This window comes from Cygnus atratus, chromosome 26 (genome assembly GCF_013377495.2).
Source record: "Cygnus atratus isolate AKBS03 ecotype Queensland, Australia chromosome 26, CAtr_DNAZoo_HiC_assembly, whole genome shotgun sequence".
Classification (NCBI taxonomy): domain Eukaryota; kingdom Metazoa; phylum Chordata; class Aves; order Anseriformes; family Anatidae; genus Cygnus; species Cygnus atratus.
Window position 1 is genome coordinate 600,966 of NC_066387.1, and position 19,277 is coordinate 620,242.

Consider the following 19,277-nt stretch of genomic DNA (forward strand, 5'->3'; position numbering starts at 1 on the left):
GCGCTCTGCCGCGGGCTCCCTGCTGCACTCGGGAGATGCTGCTACAAAAGCAGGGCAGGCCCTGGGCTCCGTGCTACCATGCCCAAGTTGCAAGACCTTTATATAGCAACTGAGAGGGAGTTTTAAACGGGAAACGCTATGCTGGGAAGCTGTTACATCACTGCTGAAAAATCCAGCCAGTCCCAGACCACGTTCTGACAGCAGAGACCTCTGTCAGGCTGTCCAAGAAATGTGCTCCAAGTCCTTCGGTTAACGGGGCATGGGCCCGCTTGCCCACGACATAGAGAGAGGTGACAAAACATGGGACACATAGTGGTTCCAGGTGAATGGGAAAATCAGAAGAGGTGGAAATTAAATGTTTCTGTGGGCTGTTCTGCAAACAAAAGAGCAAACGCTTAAATGCTGATCGTGTCGGATGGGGATGACCCCCAGTGCAATGAGAAGGCAGTGCTGGATGAGCTCTGGTTGGAAAAAAAAATGTTGAAAGCAACAGCTGAGAGGGATGGACATGGTAACTCGCCCGTGGGACAAAGAGGGAGCCTTGGGAACCAGGGAGGGGACTCTAAGACCCTTGGTGCGAGGGGCTGAAGGAGACAGAGTCGGCACCACTCCCTGACGGGGCAGAGCTCAGGGCTGGCTGCAGAGCGACAGCAACAACACGGCACCAGAAGGGCCCTTCTGTCCCCTGTGCTGGCCTGACCTGGGCACAAAATGCAAAAACTCTCAGGTCTGGAGCCTCCCTGCCGTGAAACCTTGCTCTTCGTCCTGACACTCCCCATCTTCCCTGCACACAAAGGGCTGGGCTGGCACGCACTCACTGCAGAACCAGCTTTACCCCTGTTTCTCGGCATCTGTTAAACAACTGCTGCTTCCCAGCACGCTCCCCTCGAGAAATCCCCCGAAGTGCTGTAAAACCAGGACACTGCAATGGGAGGCTCAGCTGATGCCAGAAGACACGGAGTTATCTGGCCAATGCTGCTGAGCAAACAGCTCCTACCTCTGCAGCTGGGGACAGAGCTGAGCAGCGCGTGTGATCGGGGACAGAGCTTTCCTCTTTCGAAAGCTGAGAGGCCCCAAGGGACCGCGGGGTCCTCCAGATTGAGTTCCTCTGAATTCTGCGAGGCAGAAACCAGTTCAGGAGACCAAATCAATCCCAGCAGTTGTCAGATTTGTCTTGCATGCTGTCACCAACCTCTAGTTGTTTTTCAGGAATGGACTGGGCACATCAGAGTGACGGACACAGGCCAACACAAAACCTCCCATCAATAAGGGAGGGAGATGGGCCTGGACTGGACACACACTGTCTCGGGCATCTGTCATTGCTTTCACCAGCATTAAAACTCATTTCAAACAAGGACAGTAACAGCCCTGCTGCCTGCAGAGGGAACAACTCAATCCAACGCCCCAGTTTTTCATCACCCACCGTGCAGGAGCAGCCCAGGACAGGCTGGCGTTCTGGAAGGTGCCAAAATGAGGAGAGTGATCCTCAGCCTCTGCTGAAAGGGCAGCGCGCGTCCTGCTGCTGGCTGCACTTCGGGCACAACCAGCTCCCCCTTCAGCTAGGGTGGAGCTGCAGAGCCCCAGCAGAACCACGTGTCCTGCCTTGTACTCGTCCCGAAAGCCAGCCCCAGAGAACCCGAACTCCTTGAGCCACTCCTGCCTCTCGCTGTTCCAGCCACGCGGCTTTCCACTACCCCAGCCTCTGTCACGACACGAGATTCCCTCGCTCGTTTCTTCAGTGTCAACAGCCCTATTTTCCAGGGTCAGACCCACACGAACTGCACCTGAGCTCACATTTCTGGCTCTCCTACACCTGTCAGTTCCTTTCTGCGTGCAGACAGTCAGATCAGGCTCCTCATGCAGGTTTGGACCACAGGAGGTTCCAAAAATCCAAGACCTAGCTCAAAGCAACGCTAAAGAAATCAGGCCTCCAGGACACAACAAAGCATTCTCTCTATTTACAGCCTGCGTAGGGTGAGGCTTTTATGAAACTGCCTTTGTGGAACTTCAAGTTCTAAGTGGCCCTAGGGCAGGGCTTTCCCTAGCATGCCTCCAGCCTCCCATGCATCCCCTCCAGAGGAAGAAAAACCCAAGATTTTTAACTCACTCTGCAGCAGAAACGAAACAATTCAGGTGCCCGTCGTTCTCATCCAGGACTTCTCTGGTGCGAGCCTCCCCAGTGGACTGCAGGCCAATGACGATACACTGCGAGGAGACACAAGGGATGGCACAGCGAGCGTCAGGCCCACACCTACAGGCTCAGGGGACTGCTTTTGACAGTCCCGGGTACATCTTCCTTGGACCCTGTCCCTGATGGATGTAAAGACAGGGCTGTGCTAAAGGTAAAAGGCCTGGAACCTCTCCTAGCTTGAACACGACCCAAAACACTGTTTGAAGTCAGCTTGCGCATGTCTACCACAGACACACCGTGGGTAATACCTCAGAAGAGGAGGTCGTATTAACTCCCCAGTATAATTTACTGTAAATGTTCTCAGAAACCCAGACACTGCACTTCATTCTGGTTAATCTGGAGAGAAAGTCAGCCTTAAAGAGATCTGAGATTGCCTTCAAGTAAATCTGAACGATAATTAATTCTCTTTGGTTGGAGACTACAAAAATACACTTGCAATGTAAGACTGATGGCTGCTGCCGCTGCAGCCAGCCTCTAATACCACACCTTATCCTTTGCCAGCTCTTCCTTGGCAAGCTCCACGAGCCGCCGGACTTTAGCAGCAATGCAGAGGTACTTGAAGAAGCGCTGGTGAGCTGACCAGAACTGACCCCACAAGGATTTCCGGGACTCCAGGCCGATCCAGTCGGCTGCCTGCTGGAACACCATCAAGGCCTCTGCCCACTGCAGACAGTACCGAGAAAGGCTGAGTTAATACCTCGTTTTTCTTTTTCATTACTGCTGTGCATGCAGTTATTAGAACAGTCTGAGGTTTGATAATCTGATTTAACATTGATACTGATGCTGCTGCGTTACGCTGAACCAAGTCTGCTCGTTCCCTCCTTTCTGCATTAGCATGATGTTGCAAGCCCAGGTTTATGAACACAGAACATTTAAACAGAAGCAAAAAAGGTAAAAGACTTAAAGATTTTTTTTTAATGTAAACTGAGCATATGCACCCCCTTCCTTTCTTACTAAAAACCCCAAGTTTGCGGTGATGGCCATGTTCAGGGACCTCAAACCCTCCCACGTAACAAGTGGCAATGCCTAGAGCACGATTAAACATCCGTCTCCCCCACTGCAGTGGGCCCAGCTCACCAACTTTGCTGCTTTGTCGTAGACAATCTTGTACTGCTGATCCAGCGGGATCTCCTCGATTCTGAAGGTCACGCCAGTGAAACTGAGCTGCCTGGCAATGTACATTCCACTGACCTTCATGTCCATCGCCACGATCTCCATTGCACCAACCCCCCTGGGAGAGGAAGACAGCTGTGAGACACCTTCAGCCACTTCTCCTGGCTCGAGCTGCCCTCACACATGCACGTGACAGGCTTTGAACCCATTTCTCAAAGGGGCAAATAGCCAAATTACAGGACAGCTGGAGGAGTTTTCTCTAGAAACTGAGAGGACAGTGCCAGCTAGAAGATCCACCGACCCACACTGGTCTTCTCGTTGCTCCTTGAGTGGAAGGGCAGCGATACAAATGGCCTCTGCCCTTCCTCTGAAAATGCCCTGGCTGTCTCTCCTGCTCTTTAAAGGCTGCCCCTGTACATGTACAGAGTGTTCAGCCATGAGACTGCTGGGACGGCTTGGACTTTTTGTTTTTTCATGAGCAAACAGGAACCCAGCCAACCCTATCGATTGGTTCTCTGGCCAGCACTTCTCCTTCTGAGCCAAACAAAGGCTGCCACAAAATATAAGCCAGACAGAAAGGGATGCTGGACGTGTCTTACCTCTTTTCAATTGCATGCAGGAACTCATCAAATGCTCTGAATGGGGTGCCCTCCCCCCAAATCCCCAGGCGGCTCATGTAAATCATGTTTTTTGGCTCAGAGGCACCTGTTTGAACAGAATTCACTGTTAGCAAAACCACAGCAGTTGTAGATGGCTCTAACAATTACAACTCTAGCGAAGTGAACTCTTCAAAGGACGGTCATCTGCCATCAGGGCATCAGTAGGCCCAGGGGCCTTTCCAAACACTCCCCTCCGTACACTAACTGGGCAGGTAACACCATACAGCTGAAAAGCTGGCTGGGAACAGGTTAAACTGAAGAGAAATTAGCCTGACTTGCCAAAAAGTCACAAGTAACGGCAGCGACAGAAGTCAGCATCCTAGCTCCCCTCTAGCGCTGTAGTACCATTCTCCTCCTTGCACGCCCTTGCACAAACGTGCGCTCTCCGTGTACGTGCTCACATCCCAAGGGCATCCTTCAGAGCACACAAGCGACTGGCACCAGTTTACACCTGGTGCCCACGCCATGCTGAGAGAGAAGCTTACCTGTGGCACTGGCGTAAACAACCCTTGCTCGAGGCAGTTTGTTCTGGAGGTCCAGCACTGCTTTGCCCATTTTAGTAGAGCTGGCGTTTTTGGCTTTGTGGCATTCATCAAACACGATCTGAAAGGGAATGTCAGTTAAGGAGAAAGCATATATTTCATCATAAGGATGGCAGCAGTCAAAATACATCCCAGGCTTCCCTAAGCAACTGAATGATCAGTCCCAGCATTAACAGGACAGACTCATTGCCCACGCTGCATAAAATCTGTTGGGTTTGCCTACCCTTTGCTCTTCAGAGATAAAGCCATTTCTCCCTCCCTCTGTCCCTTCGTTTTTAAGGTACATCTTGCTGCCCAGGAGCGAGTCCATCAATGCAGAGGGAGAAGAATGCTGAAAAGGTTAATGCCAGCTGTGTTCTCCCCCTCCTCCAATTAGCACTGCAGCTTGTGGAGGAGGACAGAGGAGCAGGGGGGGGACGCATGTGCTTACAGCACTTTAAATATTGACCCCATGCGCCAGGCTGCCCTGCACAGCTGCTCCCTGTGACATGAGCTGGCCCCGAGCTCTTTGTTCCCTGGCGAAGTACAACCATAAGCATGCAGTTCTCCTCTCTTCTGTTTTGTTTTGTTTTTTTTTAAAGGATACAACTCCATCAAAATTTTCCCTGCACCAGTCCAAAATTTGTTTTAAGCGCGTCCTGTGCTGTCCGCCTGCCTGGCTTTCACCAATCAGAGCAGAGTAAGTGGCAAAGAGGACTCCTTCTGAGGTAGCTGTGTCACCATATTTAATCTGCAGAAAGAAGAAGGAACAAGAGTGCAGGTGCTTGTGACATTTGTCTGCAGTACACCACCTCCAGCCGTTGCCCACAGCCAGGACCGCTGCTTGTGCTGTGGCTGTGGAGGGCACACGCTCCTGCCTTCAAGAACAAAACCCAATATGACAGCAGAACAGACAAAAGCCTGCTGGTAGCTGACATCTTTAGCACTTCTACTTGGCACTGAGACATGGTGATGACAGGGACTTTAAATGCCTGGCTAAGCTCCCCTGCCAACGTGTCAGCACATCTGGATGCACGCAGTGCAAGGTGGAGACCACACTAGGACTTCAATTTTCCGGCCGAGTGAAGCTGCTTCCTTTTTTAAGCAATAGTTTGGAATGTTTAATTATTTTTAATACCTCCCATCTATTTTAATTGCTTCTAGAAAATAATTCTCTCTTTGGCCAGGTGAGATTGCTGCCTTTCTGTCCTGGGTCTCACCTGTAACAAAATAAAAAGTAGGAAGGCAAACAAATAAAACAAGGTCCTGATTTGAAGAAAGTTCTATTTAAAGGTTGTTGGTCTGAAACAAACATCTCTTTCAGTCTGTTAATGGACTGCATTCAGAGGTGTCAAATACATGTGGTTTCCATTGACTTTGTAAGAGCTGGCTGTTCAACACCACTGAAAACCAGAGGAGAATGTTTCAGCAAACTGGACGGCCGGGTGGCAAACACAAGCCTGGACAAGAGGCTAAAGCACGGGTGATGAAGAACCCTGCGAATAACCACTTAACAGCTGCTGGCCGTTCCTTTGAAATATACTGCGTCCTCATCGCTGGTAACTGGGAGGAAGTCTGAAAATTCGGATCCAAGCAGCTCAGGGGAAGTGCCCCTGTGCTAAGGCACGGCACTGTGCATCTCGAGTCCCCTGCCAGGCACCGAGCTGGGCGTTCACTTGGGCTCCCTTTACTCGCACGTTCTGAAAAGCAAAAGCCCTGAAACCAATCCTGGGAGACGTTAGCCCACGAGAGCACAGCACAGCCACACCTAGCAGGGGCTCTTCCCTCTGCAGGAATGGTGAAAAGGGCTCGAGCCCTGCTGTACTTTGCACATGTATGCAGACGCATCTCGCTCCCTGGGGAAAACAGATCTGTACTCGCAGTGCAGCTCTGGAGAGTGCACAAAAATAGCAAGAGTCCAGAGTGGGAAGAACACGCTGAGAAAAGGGAACAGCAAGCAGCTTGCAGCCTGTTATTGCCTGTGCCACCAGCCATGCAGAGGCAGAAGTGACTGCTGCTTTACCCGCGAAGACAGATCCACCTGACTGCTGCTGTAGGCTGATTTTCCAGAACAGCACTACAACTTTTCTCCCCTACCTTATTCAAAGCATGCACAGGAATGTGGGAGGCTTCAATGTCCTTCAGGTCTCTCTCAGCATCATACTTGAGATCATTGGAGACGCTGAACCTGTAAAGCAAGGCGTGGGCCTGGTTATCTCCTAAGGAGACAGTCGGGGCATGCACAGTGATTAATAGCTGTGACTAAAGCAACTGTAGGTGTATAAAACTGTTACATTTCCAACTGCCCACACACCTCAGTGCAAGATCCTACAGCAGACTCTGGTCTGGCACTTATGACAAGTGGTGTCTATTCTGCAGTAAAGCCCCATGCTCCAGGGGCTCAATTCTGCACCTGGGAAGTCCATAAACACCCTTCCACCAACTGCAAGGAGAGCAGGAAGAGGTTCGACCCTGCACTCTGAGGGTACACAATTTGTTTTTTCATAGTGATTCATTCTCTGCCACCGCTGCAGGGGAAAGATTCCCATTTCACGACTAGCAAACAGGCACAAAGAGGTGGGAACGTCTTACCAAGGCCACAGCATGAGTCAACTATAAAGCCAACATCAGCACTAAGGAATTCCTTACTCCCAGTTTCAAACTAACTCCAAGGTCTTACGGGAAAAGAGGGAAAAAAAAAAAAAAGAGAACAACTTACCACAGAGCTTTTTTCCTCCCTTTAAGATAATTTTCAAAGATGATACCCGCAACTGTCCTGCCCTTTCCAACTCCAGCACCGTCCCCAATGAGGAACCCAGCTCGCTGCCCGTTGGGTAATAAAACTTCATGTTGCTGCAGAATCAATGAGCAGAATTGGAAATTAAATGAGATTTGCCTTTTGCCAGCAACTTTCATGTGAGCTTAGAGCAACATTTAACCCTTTCACCTATCTCTTAGATATGCATTTCCTGCTCAGATAAACATCAGGACAGGCCAGGTGTCATGGCTGAGCTCACAAGTGGCAGTTCATGGAAAAGGCCCCCAGAAATGTTAAGCACTCCCTCCTGCAACAATAGTCAAGAGTTCTTGCATCTGTGGGAAGCAGACCCCACAGGTCATTAAACCCTGGTTTCAAATAATCCTTTCAAAAAGCATTTAAAATGCCATATGCTAACGCTTCCAAAGGTTCATCACCTGTGTTACAGGTTATTTTAAAACTCACTTCAGCATCTGTCTGTACAAAAAAGTTTATTTCTAGTCTCAGACATGCAAGCTGGGGAAGGTGGAGCCACATACCTGGCAGGCATAAATGATTGCTTCCAGCTGTAGTGCAGAGAGTGACCCTTTGTCGGCAACAGAGCAAGGCAGGGAAAGGCTGTAGGTGATGTCGGGTGGGGGGACACTGGACAGAGTGCTCGTTTCAACCACGAGGTCAGGGTGGTGCTTCCCAATCTTGGCTAAATGACAACACAAAAAGCAGGTAAGTTCTTCATTCCCATGGAGCACCTCAGAAAGGACCGCAGGCCTCACTCAGCCTGCAGCCTCAGACTACAAAAGAGTCTCGTTCAGCCTGCAGCCTCAGGAACACAAGAGACAAGCCCAACCCTTGCTGCTCTCCTCTCTCTTTCGTTCCACTGAAATTTCAGACTGCCAGAACCAAGCCATGCCTACCCCAAAAGCAGACAACAGAAAGTATCCTGTTAAATTTGCGTAGCACCAACAAAGGACAGTACGTTGGTGAAGCTTTCCTACAATGTCACAGGCCTGGGATGGGCCGTGGCAAAGAGCACATTCTGCCCGCATGAAGATAAGGGAGCAGCTAATTAGGCTGGTTCTCAGCAGAGTTAACAGCCCTTCCCACGCCCATGTAGTACCAAGACACTCACACTTCGAAGGTATGTATTCTGCATAGGTCTCCGTTTGTCCCAACTCTTCTGTTTCTTCCTCATCACCTTCATCATCCTCCTCTGCAGGAGCCTGAGACTGAAAAGAAAAACAGCATTGACCAAATATTAATATTCTCATTGGCCTATGGACACAGTCCCAGAAGCTACCATTTAATCCATCCCAACACAACTTCACAACCCCTTTGGATACAATTAATCTCATTTACAGACTCCAGCAACAAAGGAAAACCGCCGTCAAGAGCCCACCCCAGAGCCCTAGCGAGTGCTTTAAGAGCTACTTTCAGGGCCTAGTCCACACCGAATTAGGAAAAGATGTTTACATCACTTTTCAGACGGGTTGTGGGCTAGCATTAATTCTGCCCAACCGTGCTCTAACCTGACCCCAAGTAAGGGACCTGGACCAGCTTTCAGCTCAGCTTGGTACTTGGCAGCGTGAAGCGAAGGCACGCGTTCCAGGAAGAACGGCCCCTACAGACTGCTGATGTAGCTGTACAGAAGGCACACATCACTCCCTAGCGCAGCGAGGTTCCACCGAGGGAGATACGAGGCACTTCTGGGAAAGGGCAGTGACTTGCAATGTATCTGGCTGATTTTCTTGTCTCGCTCCCCCTGAAGGGAACGTGGTTAGAATTGCTCTTCCCCGCACAGTGTCGGTACCGAGTTAAGAGCTCGATGTGCGGTTCTGCTGGAGCAGATTGTGGTTCTCACCTGGTAGCTTATGAGGAGCGGGGTGTTGGGGACAGCAGGAACGGGGTCGTTTGAGCTGTTCAAGCCACCGAACGATCTGCTGGGTGAGAACAGCTGGAACAGAAAGGACGCAGGTCAGAGAGCAGCCATAACCTCCAGCCCTCCAGCCTCAGCTCCAGCAAATTAAAGCACGAAAACACAACAACAGTGAGGACACTTGTGCTCTGTGCTCAGACCTTACACTCCGGTGACGTCAATGCTTTAATACTTTCTGTTTGTGAATGACAAGCCCTGGGGAGTAATTCTGGAAACTAATAAATCTTGCAAATGCCCCACATGCCTTCGTCAACACAAACACAGGGAATAACTGACGAAGGTAAAAGCATTCCTGCAAGAAGCATGAATGTTTTGTGTGTCTCTGTGTGAGACGAAAGCCTGCAGAGACGCGTGTCCTCCCACAGCATGAACACGACTGGGACAGGAGTCCTTCTGCCAGAGCTGTAACAACTGCTGGCATTAAGACAGGTCACCCCAAACACTCCACTCTGCCTTCAAACTTGGGACCTCAGGCAGAAGCCCACCTTTCAGGCCGCTCACACTCGCACCAACAGGTTACCTGTGCAAACACCGCCACTTTCAAAGGACTCTTACAAAGCCTGTCAAGACCTGATGCAAGTTTGCTATGGGAGCGCTGGATTTGCTCTGCACCGGAGCAGTTACGTTAGCCACCGAGCCCCACCTGCTCCGCAGGCAGCTCTGCACAGGAGTGCTCTGCGCTCCCTGAAGGGCAGGTCCCCGACAACAGGAGCCGTGCAGATTCCCACTGCCATTGCACGTTTCATTCTGAACTGGTGAGTCCAAGCGAGAGCACGGGGCTGGGCTTGCTAATGGGAGACAAAGAGCACCACTGCGGGGAGCAAACGGGGAGACTGAAGTACGGCCGAGGAGACCCAAGCAGGGGCGGTGGGAAGGACCGAACACGGCTGCAACCCAAAGCCATCCCTGGGAGCGGACCGGGCGTTACATCAGAACCCCGACATTTTACAACCTCCTTACAAACTGCCCTTGAGGCAAGCATTTACTTACCGGTTTTGCAATTATGTTTTTAACATTAAAAATGCTGTTTGAAGTCATTAAGCAGCCGCACCAGGCGGCAGCCCATGGCTCAGCACTGGCTCTGCGAGGTTAAGGACTGCTGCTGCCACCACCACCGCCTGCACGGCGGGTTCACCTCCCACCTGCGGGGCCCAGCACCTCCGCAGCGCAGATCCTGGCCGCGAAGCCCAGGTCCCAAAGGGTGCCGGGGCCCAGCAGAGCAGCGCCAGGCTGCCGCCGCGGCCGTCGTGCTCGGGGCGGGTGCCGGTGCCCGCAGGCGCCAGCCGCTGCGCTGGGTTAATGATTGCCCGGGTCCGGCCAGCCCGCCGCACCGCAGCCGCTCGCAGCGCCCAAGCCGCTCCGAGCCGGGAAGGCACAATTGAGGAGAGCCTTTGTCTGCCCCCACACAAACAAAATCGCCCTGGAATTTCCCGACAGCGAGCAAGGTCAAGCCAGCAGCTCATGGCATCCAAAGCAATCAGCGACTCCAAAAGCGGCACTGCTTCAACTTTATAGCCTGTCAAGAGCGCCAGACTTGAAGAGACCTATGCTCCACAGGCAGAAGTGAAAAATGGGAAGTTCTTAAGCATAAACACTCTGATTATTTCCTTTTTTTAAAATTAAAGAGAAAAAAAAAAAGAAGAAAGAAAAAAACACCCTCCATTACTGGAAGCCTGAGTCAGAATTACCAGAAGGAAGCTGGACGGAAGAGCTATTTTCAGTGCCAACAAATCTGGAGAGCAGGTGAAACATCTCCACCTACAAATCTGAGCTCAATACCAAAGTTTCTTCTTAGGCAATAACAGGTCCGGATCCTGCTGGATCGGGGGACGCGCAGCTCTGGCAGTGGGAAGTTCGGGTAGCTCTGGTTTTGCGTCGTGTCTTCTTGAGAACAGAAACCCCTGCCGTCCCGATTCAGCAACACGGCTTTGGCACACGGCTTTTCACCTCAGGTGGTACAAGGAAAAGGACAGAGACCCAGCAGTTTGGGGCAATGGAAAACAGACCCCACAGCTGAGGATATGCTGCGAGGACCAGTCCAGGTGGGGCCAGGGGCTGCACCGGGCAATAAATCACCTTGCTCCGGACTGAGCTCACACACCTCCTGCCTCTCTCTCCTCTTGCTCACCTCACAGCCCGATTTTCTCCTTTCTCTAGGTGACGTACCTAAACCCATTAATGTAAGAGTACACCGTGCCTGAGAACACTGGGATGGAGCAGGAGGTGGACTCACTCTGTAAAGCTGCTGACAACTGCACCGAGACTTGATCTTAGTCCACTTTCTTCCTCTTTGCATTGTTCTCCCTTTACCCCATCTTGCTGTGACTTCCATGGGAAATGAGCAGTCGCATCTGGCTGGCGAGCCAGCTCCCCCCAGCAGAAATACAATCCCTAGTACTGAGCTAGGAGAAGGGTGTTCACTGTTTTAAGTGCTATGAATGAGTTAGGCTGAGAAAAACGCGTCCACAAGTCACAAAAATTGGAGCTCCGAGCTTTCAGAGACAGGGCTTTGTTTCCCCGATCTAAAAAGGCCACGAATTCTCGGGAGATGGTTGTGAGAAAGCACAATGGACTACCCCAACTATTTTTAAAGGTATTTCACAACTTCATCACAAATTAAGCAAGCGTGTTTTGTCTGCTAACTCCTGCAAATATTTAACTATGTGGCAGCTCTTCCCTCCGTGCCCACTTCAGAACTAACACACGGAGACGACACGCTGAACACCTCACCCTTAGTTCTGGCTGCCAGCTCTCCCAGCACGGGCACATGAAGGCAGCTCTGAGCCCAGCCATTTCCTCTTGGTTTATGAACACTCCGCCCAAAGCTTCAGCCCTGGGCACTCGAGATAAGAGTTCCTCGGTGAGCTTGAAACGTTTCAGCAGCGTGCAATCGAGTCGCAACGCTTTTCTCCAATCCTTCTCCGTCCCCCTGCAGTAAAACACCTCCCCAGTGCTAACGATGGCTGGCAAAGAGGGGGCAAAGCTAAAATACAGATATGGTCTTTCCCATAACGTGTCTTCAAATTGCTGCGTGACAGAAAACAGGGGTGGTTTCTGGGTTGTTTTTGGGTTGTTTTTAACAAGGACAAGCCACAAGGCCGTTCTTGTACCCGGGATCCATAGGGGGGTCTCCGTGCAGGATGCATCCAACGCGTTTAGGAGACATCCTGGATAACGGAGCCCTTCAGAGATCGCTGCTTCTGCTCCGTGAGAATCTGAGACTGAAATTCTGTCTCAGGAACTTATCTGCTGTCCTGACAGCAGAGAGCAAGGCCTCCCATTGTTCCTGAGCAGAGCTGACTGTACAGCCACAGCTGATAAGATGTACTGGAGCAAAACGAGGACTGCATCCGCCTGGGCTGCGTACAGTGAAACCTGACTCACGTTCAGCCCTGTACTGCAGATTAACTGCCAAAATTCCTGGCATCTTATGGAGAATTATGGTGGCATGATGATGTGGGAGGGGATAGGGAAAGACTGGATAAATTGCGTGTATATTGGTGCAAGACATCAGCCGGGTGCCAGCCTTGCGCCAAACGTTACAGTAAGGAACTTTTTACTTTGGCACTGCCTCAGGATTTTGCCACAAATCATTTGCTTGCCTCCTTTAACAAAAAACAAGAGTATTTTCAAAAAAAGATAATAAATCAGTTGCCAATCAATGAAGCTAACAATCCCTTTATCTGGCATCCTGCAAGTTCCCACCTCCCATGCAAAAACGAAACTGAAATCTCCTGCCTGGGATACACTTCAGCGACATCTCGTCAGGAAATGTCAGGCTCACTGAAAATAAACAAAAAGCAAAACACAAACAGCAACCTCTGTGTTCAGAAAACACTGATAAGACAACGTTTAAAATAGCTGGTGATTCTTTTCAAAAGGAAGTTGTTTATAAATGGAATTCAAAGGAGCTGATTGGCCTTATCTGAACCTAAGAGCTCCAAAGGACAGCGAGGGGCACTGGCAGGGCTCCCGGTAAAAGACAGGAGGTGAAGGACAGCACGCAGGAGAGCCGCCCACCGCCATCAGAGGCCTCAGTGCTACTTACACGACACATTTGCTTCTCACTTGCATTCTTTATGCTGGATTTGAAACAGCTTTTCCCAGTTAATTTTTGCTGTATACTCCACAGACACGAAATTACAGTCTTTTTTTGAGGCATCGGGTATCTCAACCAACACAGGGGAAGGGCGCAGGGGTACTCTCTGACACCAATTACAAACACACTGAGGGTCAAGCAGATGCTGCACAGGTCTGCACGGGCGATCGAATCTCAGCAACTCCAGCAAGAGCACAGGCATCTGATCTGAGGATCTGCATTGCCATGGCTGGCCTAAGAACCCACAGAAAGGCTAAGGCAGACAGGAGCTTCGATTTCCCAAATCCCAGGCCAGGACCCTCACCACCAAGCCATGCTTCAACGCCCAACCTATCACTGAGCTGCCCAGTGGTATCGTTTCAAAGCATAACTGCTGCCAGGTCTCTTATTTCCAGACTGTGACAAGCAGCCAGCTTTCATCATGGAAATACAGAGTCCAAGTCACCACTAACAGCAAACGCAGCCTTTAAAAACACAACCAAACCTCGGAATACAGCAGTGACTGAAGCACAGGTGTGCTGGATTGCATTCTGGAGCACTCATGTTGAATTTTTCCCCCACAACCTTCGTAAGACAATGACCTACAAAGGAAACCTGCTGCAGGGCTGGATCTTCACCACGACAGCTGAGATCTCAAGACTGAGCAGATGTGTACGGTATCAGTTCCACCACCAGCCACAGCTGGTGGCTACCAGTAGTGACTGATACCATGTTGTGCAACAGTGAGTAAGCGGTCCCAACAGATGAGGGAAAATAACAGCAGAAGGCTGGTAAAAATGCACAGAACCTCCTGTTGCTCTCAGACTGCCGGGAGATCACATGCCCAGGAGATGTAAAAGCTTGCAGGGACTTGGACTCACGAAGTAAACACAAATGATTAGTCTCAAATTGAGACAGTTTGGTTTTTAGTCATTGTTAGTAAAATATTTGCCGTGGAGAATAAACATACACTGGATGCTGCTGGGGACAGTTAACAAGCTACATAACTGTGTTTTCCTCGAGTCCAGCTCTTCAACGCTCCTGAGCTCAACACCATGGGATGAAGCCCGAGGCTTTTATTGTCTGATGGGGAGGATGGAAGAGGAAGCATCCTGTACCTCTATTTGGTTCTGCTGCGACGTGTTTACGTCCCATAGTGTTGGCACGTGGTTCAGGCTATCCGTGGGCAAGAAGTCCTTCGGATCCGCGATGTCAGAGAGGGAATCCGCAGGGGATGAGAAGAGGGAGTTGTTGTTGGAAAGCTCATCGAGGTATGAAGAATCCTGAAATGGAAGAGATGACCACAGTTAGAGGAGGCAGGAAGAAGAGCAGAGAGCTCCTTTCTCGCTCCTACTCCTCCAGAAAGTTTGAATTTCTTACCATTAACCGAGCAGCTTTGTTCCTTCGTGCTCCACAGAACTCAGAAACTAACTTGTAAACAGACACATGTTCTGAGCAGCTGTTTTAAAACCTCAGTTACTTGATAAAGTAGGAAACACTGACTGCACTGAAGTGCTGGCACGCACTCAGGATTAACTCGGACTGCGTACGCTTCCCCATACATTCACCAGGATGTCAGTCACCTCAACCTCGTGTGTGATTTAAGTGGCTGCAGAAGGGTGAAAACTCTTCAGTCTGGCACCCAAAAGGCTCGAGTACTCCATTCATCCACAAAAGCCCCCAGATAACCAGCTCCACCCGACGAGGACAGGGCTGCTTAATCGCAGCTTATAGCACAGCAGTACCTAGAGGCTTCGGAAAACATTACAGCCTCCTCAACACAGGTTCTGCACAGCCAAGGCTGCCGGGAGCAGGGGCGCAGGAGCGCTGGTGTCACCTGCATTTGCATCCAGATAAATCTTGGCAAACCCAGCAGTCCTCTTCCCCGGACATGCCTCAATCTGGACAAGAAGCGAACGTGCCTCAGCAACAAGGCTCAGGCTCTGCCCCTGCCCATTTTCCGGTGCTGAGGTGGCTTACCATTGTTTTATTTCGTGCCGACCACTGATGACGCCGATTTGAGTCACGACGGCTCCAGATCACAAAGTGCCCTCAGTCCCCTCCCCACCATCAACTCGTCATTTGGTTTTTCAGATTTCAGGTGGCAAGAACCGATAGCCAGAAGCACTTTTACTCTCCGCCCTCAAACTCTGACACAGATCGCTGCACCTTCCTGACTCCACCACGCCAGCTCAGCTCTCCGGCACATGAAACACCACTTTCAGACTGGCAGAAAAAGTTTTGTCTGCTGCTTACTGAGGGGCTTACTTCGCTATGCCGGATAACCAAACCAGTGTGATAATACCGCAGCACGGCTGCCAGGAGAGCCACAGTGTCAGATACGAGCAGAAATCACTGTTCATTTCCAGTTAAAGGCCATTTCCTACTACAAAGCAGAAAGGCAGCCAACGATTTTAAAAGTCACTTAGCCCTGCCTGACAAAATCAGGAGCAGCTGAGCCTGCTTGTGTTATTCCTAAGGGCTTCTGGCCAAGAGCTGGGTCAGGCTCCCTCCTGACTGCTATCAAAAGCTATGTTTTTGCAGTGTTTAAAGCCATCAGGACATGTTCCTTTCACCTTCTTGCCAGCCACGTCTCGTTTGGCCCCTGAGAAGTCAGTCGCTGCTCTGAAGCCGTAGGTGCAGGAGCTGGCTGCTGCGTGAGAGCAGCAGACGTGAAACAAAGGCAGGCAACGAGAGAGACTGCAGGAGCGATGCGTAAACCTCCGATGCATCAAATATCATCTGGGGAGACCCAAGGGCTCGAGGAGAAAGGGCTGCTTGTTAGGCTCTGCTCCATGCGGGGCACCCCCCTGCCCATCGACAGACGGGCAGCACTTCCCATGCAGCTCTTACTCTCGGTATTTCGGCGGCTATTTTAGGGTTTACCCAGAATCCGAGGTTTTTCAGAGACAGCAGCACACACCGAGGTTGGAATTAAGTGATCCCTGGAAATGGGGCTCTGTTTTGCACTCTAGAAACCAGAGAAACACTCGGATAAACAGAGCGTTTCTTGGCCAGGGCGAGCACCTCGCACCTCCTGCAGGCACCCGCCTGCCCGCGAGGACTCACGCAGGGGAGCCGAGGCGCTCAGCTCAGCTCAGCGGAGCCGTGCCAGACCCTGCTGCAAACCCAGGGCCCTGCCCACGCCGTCTTCCCCCCCAGGAGCAAGAGGCCAGGCACAAGAACTTGAGCTGCATCTCCCCTGCTGCCTCAGGCTCCTCATCTGGAGTACTGGACGTGCTGTGTGCGGGATTCCAGCTAGCACTCTGCATGCTATTGAGGTTTTTTTCCCCGTTAAGCTCACAAGGTCTGTAGCTTCTCTCAACCTTCCAGTCCTCAGCAGACGCTCCCTGACTACCTCAAACCGCTGTGCTGCTCAAACAAGCCGCCGTCTTCCCCTGCTGTCCTCACCACGCTTCTGCTTCTTCCTCTGGACTCCCGATCCCAGGAATAAGAGCTGCAGGAGTCCAGCAGCCTCTGGGCTGTCCCCACGATCAACACCCCCGTGCTGCCACACAGCTTCGGGTCCAGCCAGGGCACGGTACGGCAGGGAGCACCGACCTCGGGGCTTGCTGGGGCTTAGGGAACGAGTATAACAATTCTGGTACTACTCTTTCATATTATGCCTGGCATAAAGCCATTTACAGCCAATTTTGGAGCAACTTTTCTTGCCATTCTCAGGCTCAAAATTCAGGGGTGGGATGGGGCAGTTTTTCTCTTCATTCCAAAAAACTCTGCCAGGTGGATCCATCTGGGCATTCACCAGACAACGTCTCACTCGAGGGGCGTCAGAGAAGGACGTGCCAGGCCGGGACAGCGTTGGGATGAGCGGTAACAGCCCGAGGCAGCCCGGCACCGCGCTCCCTGGCTCCCTGCCGTCCCCACACGAGCCCCGTGCCGGCTCCAGCCCCGCTCCCTTTGCTCAGGGCCCTGGCCTGAAATAAGGAAATCAGCCTGCAAGTCAGAGGGGGATAATACCAGCCCTGGAAAAGACTTCAGCAAGTCCATCCCCTTGCACTACGACAAGGCATTAGTCACAGGCTTTCAGAGCCTCCTGTTAGTCTTACCCAATTACTGAATTATCTGAAGAGCACTAAAACTCGTAACGTGCCAGATCCCTGCCCCGCAGAGTTTACAGCGCAGTCCCAACAAATTAAACTTGTTTAAATACAAAATGTGGTATAATTAATATAATGCCATGCTGATAGCTACAATCCGTGCCATTGCAAACCGTGCCTTGACTAATGACTCCACGGGCTTACGTGGAGCAAACAGGAGTCACCAGGCCTCGAAGGAGGGGAAGGATCACCGCCCAAACCGCCAGCATTGAAACAGCAGCGAGCACGACAACCCCTTCCCAGGGGCACAGCGCCGCTGTCACCCCGACATGTGGTCCCAAACCTCCGATGCACTTGAAAGGGATCGCCCTGGGGAGATGGCTGGCTTCAGGATTTGGAGTGAGTTATTTCATCCCTGCTTAAGGCTGATTAGTAGAGTTGTTTTTTTTCCTCCTTAGAAATAAGAGGATTTTATAGCAGTATCGCTTATTTTATGTCTCAGTGTAAATGTAATTGCTGTAACAGAAAGAAGTTATCCTGCGAGGCTGAATCTTTATTTCAGATGATAATCTACAGCAATTCTCTAGGAATGACTTATTCCTGAAATTAGGCCCTATCTATTTGGGGTGGGCTTTATTTTTTTCCCCTTCCCATTTTGCACAGCCAACCACAATCCAGCCCACACGCTGCAGATCGCCCTTGGCACAAGAGTTACCGGCAGGCCTCCTTCACCTCCCATCTCCCCCATCTGCTTCATGACCAGAAGATCTTAAAAGGTCTTTTCCAACCTTAATGATTCTGCGATTTTACGATTCTCGTGCTCCTCCACGCCAGGACGCGAACGCCCGAGCTGAAGGCACCGAGCCCTGCACCGCGGCTCTCAGCGCAGACTTTTCCCCGTTTCTCCTGTCGCAGGAGGACGGACACAGAGACCTCGAGGTCTGCTCTCGTGGAAGCAGTTCAGAACTAACTGCTCGTGTCAGGGATGAAGTTACAGGAGCACATCACGAGATGGTGAAAGGGCGATTCCTTTACAGCAGGGTGACCGCTTAATGGAGAATTTTATAAGGGGTCGACACCGGCCGACGCAGAGGCTACGCACAGCTGGTGGCCGTGGGGCTCGCCAGCATTTCTGTACATCGGATACTAATAAGATCAATAAACCAGAACAGGAGACAGATGATCACAAATCACCGTCTGATCTCCATACCAGAAGACGCTCTAGTGAGCGGCTCAATAAATCAATGATAACAATAATTTGCTGAACTTCTAAATTGAATGCAAAATAATTGCCAACCAATGCTGCTACGGCACACAGCGTTTCTACCATTATCCCAAACCAGAGGTTGTCAAAGACAAGAATAAATTCCCTAGAAAAGATCGGGGTAAGAAAACAATACAAACACTTAACCCCTTTCTCCCAACCACTAGATAAAGCCCAGCTCCCTTAGTCAAAACAAAATCTTTGTTAAAAATACTGAAAGAACAGGTGAAGCCTAAATACAGAAGCAGTATGCATCCTAAAAATAATTTTGGCCGTGAAGCCCTCACTATAAATGGTTTATTTGCTCACAATCGAGAACAATCTAGACACAAAGGAAACAAATATCCCTTCTGTACAGCAGCTATTGATTGCTTGCTCCAGCTGATAGGAGCTTCAAAAGAAATCCTATAGACAGAGGCACATGCAAATATACGGACACGATCGAAGCAATGCCAGACGAGAAAGGTTTGGTTTCTCAACAATCACAGGTTAACCAAGCTAGGTTTCAGATAGAACAGAATAAGAAAATTAACAGCTACAATGTAAGCTATCAATCATTAAAAGGAAATCTTTTAGCTGCCAAAACCCAAAGTCTTTGTAAATATGGGGCAATAAACTTGCAATCTCAAGGGTTCACTGCTCTGTCTTGCAAACACTTCCCTTGCTTTTCTGTACGCAGCATCTGGTTTAAAAATAAAATTC

At 50.6% G+C, this 19,277-nt stretch overlaps 1 protein-coding gene across 5 annotated transcripts in view; it reads right to left on the reverse strand.

Annotated features, from left to right (window-relative positions):
• SBNO2 (strawberry notch homolog 2) overlaps positions 1–19,277 on the reverse strand; it is a 63,201-nt gene that overhangs the window by 10,642 nt on the left and 33,282 nt on the right. For 3 of the 5 annotated variants that reach the window (XM_035569930.2, XM_035569931.2, XM_035569933.2), the window contains 12 exons: positions 14,372–14,536; positions 9,101–9,193; positions 8,372–8,468; positions 7,782–7,942; positions 7,204–7,337; positions 6,582–6,672; positions 5,092–5,235; positions 4,449–4,566; positions 3,904–4,009; positions 3,269–3,422; positions 2,678–2,854; positions 2,108–2,205 (listed from right to left, as the gene is read on the reverse strand). In XM_035569930.2, the coding sequence (XP_035425823.1) occupies positions 2,108–2,205; positions 2,678–2,854; positions 3,269–3,422; positions 3,904–4,009; positions 4,449–4,566; positions 5,092–5,235; positions 6,582–6,672; positions 7,204–7,337; positions 7,782–7,942; positions 8,372–8,468; positions 9,101–9,193; positions 14,372–14,536 (1,538 nt within the window). Of the gene's footprint in view, positions 1–2,107; positions 2,206–2,677; positions 2,855–3,268; positions 3,423–3,903; positions 4,010–4,448; positions 4,567–5,091; positions 5,236–6,581; positions 6,673–7,203; positions 7,338–7,781; positions 7,943–8,371; positions 8,469–9,100; positions 9,194–14,371; positions 14,537–14,633; positions 14,884–19,277 lie in introns of those variants that run through there. The other 2 variants (XM_035569934.2, XM_050715600.1) reach the window with 2 other exon arrangements.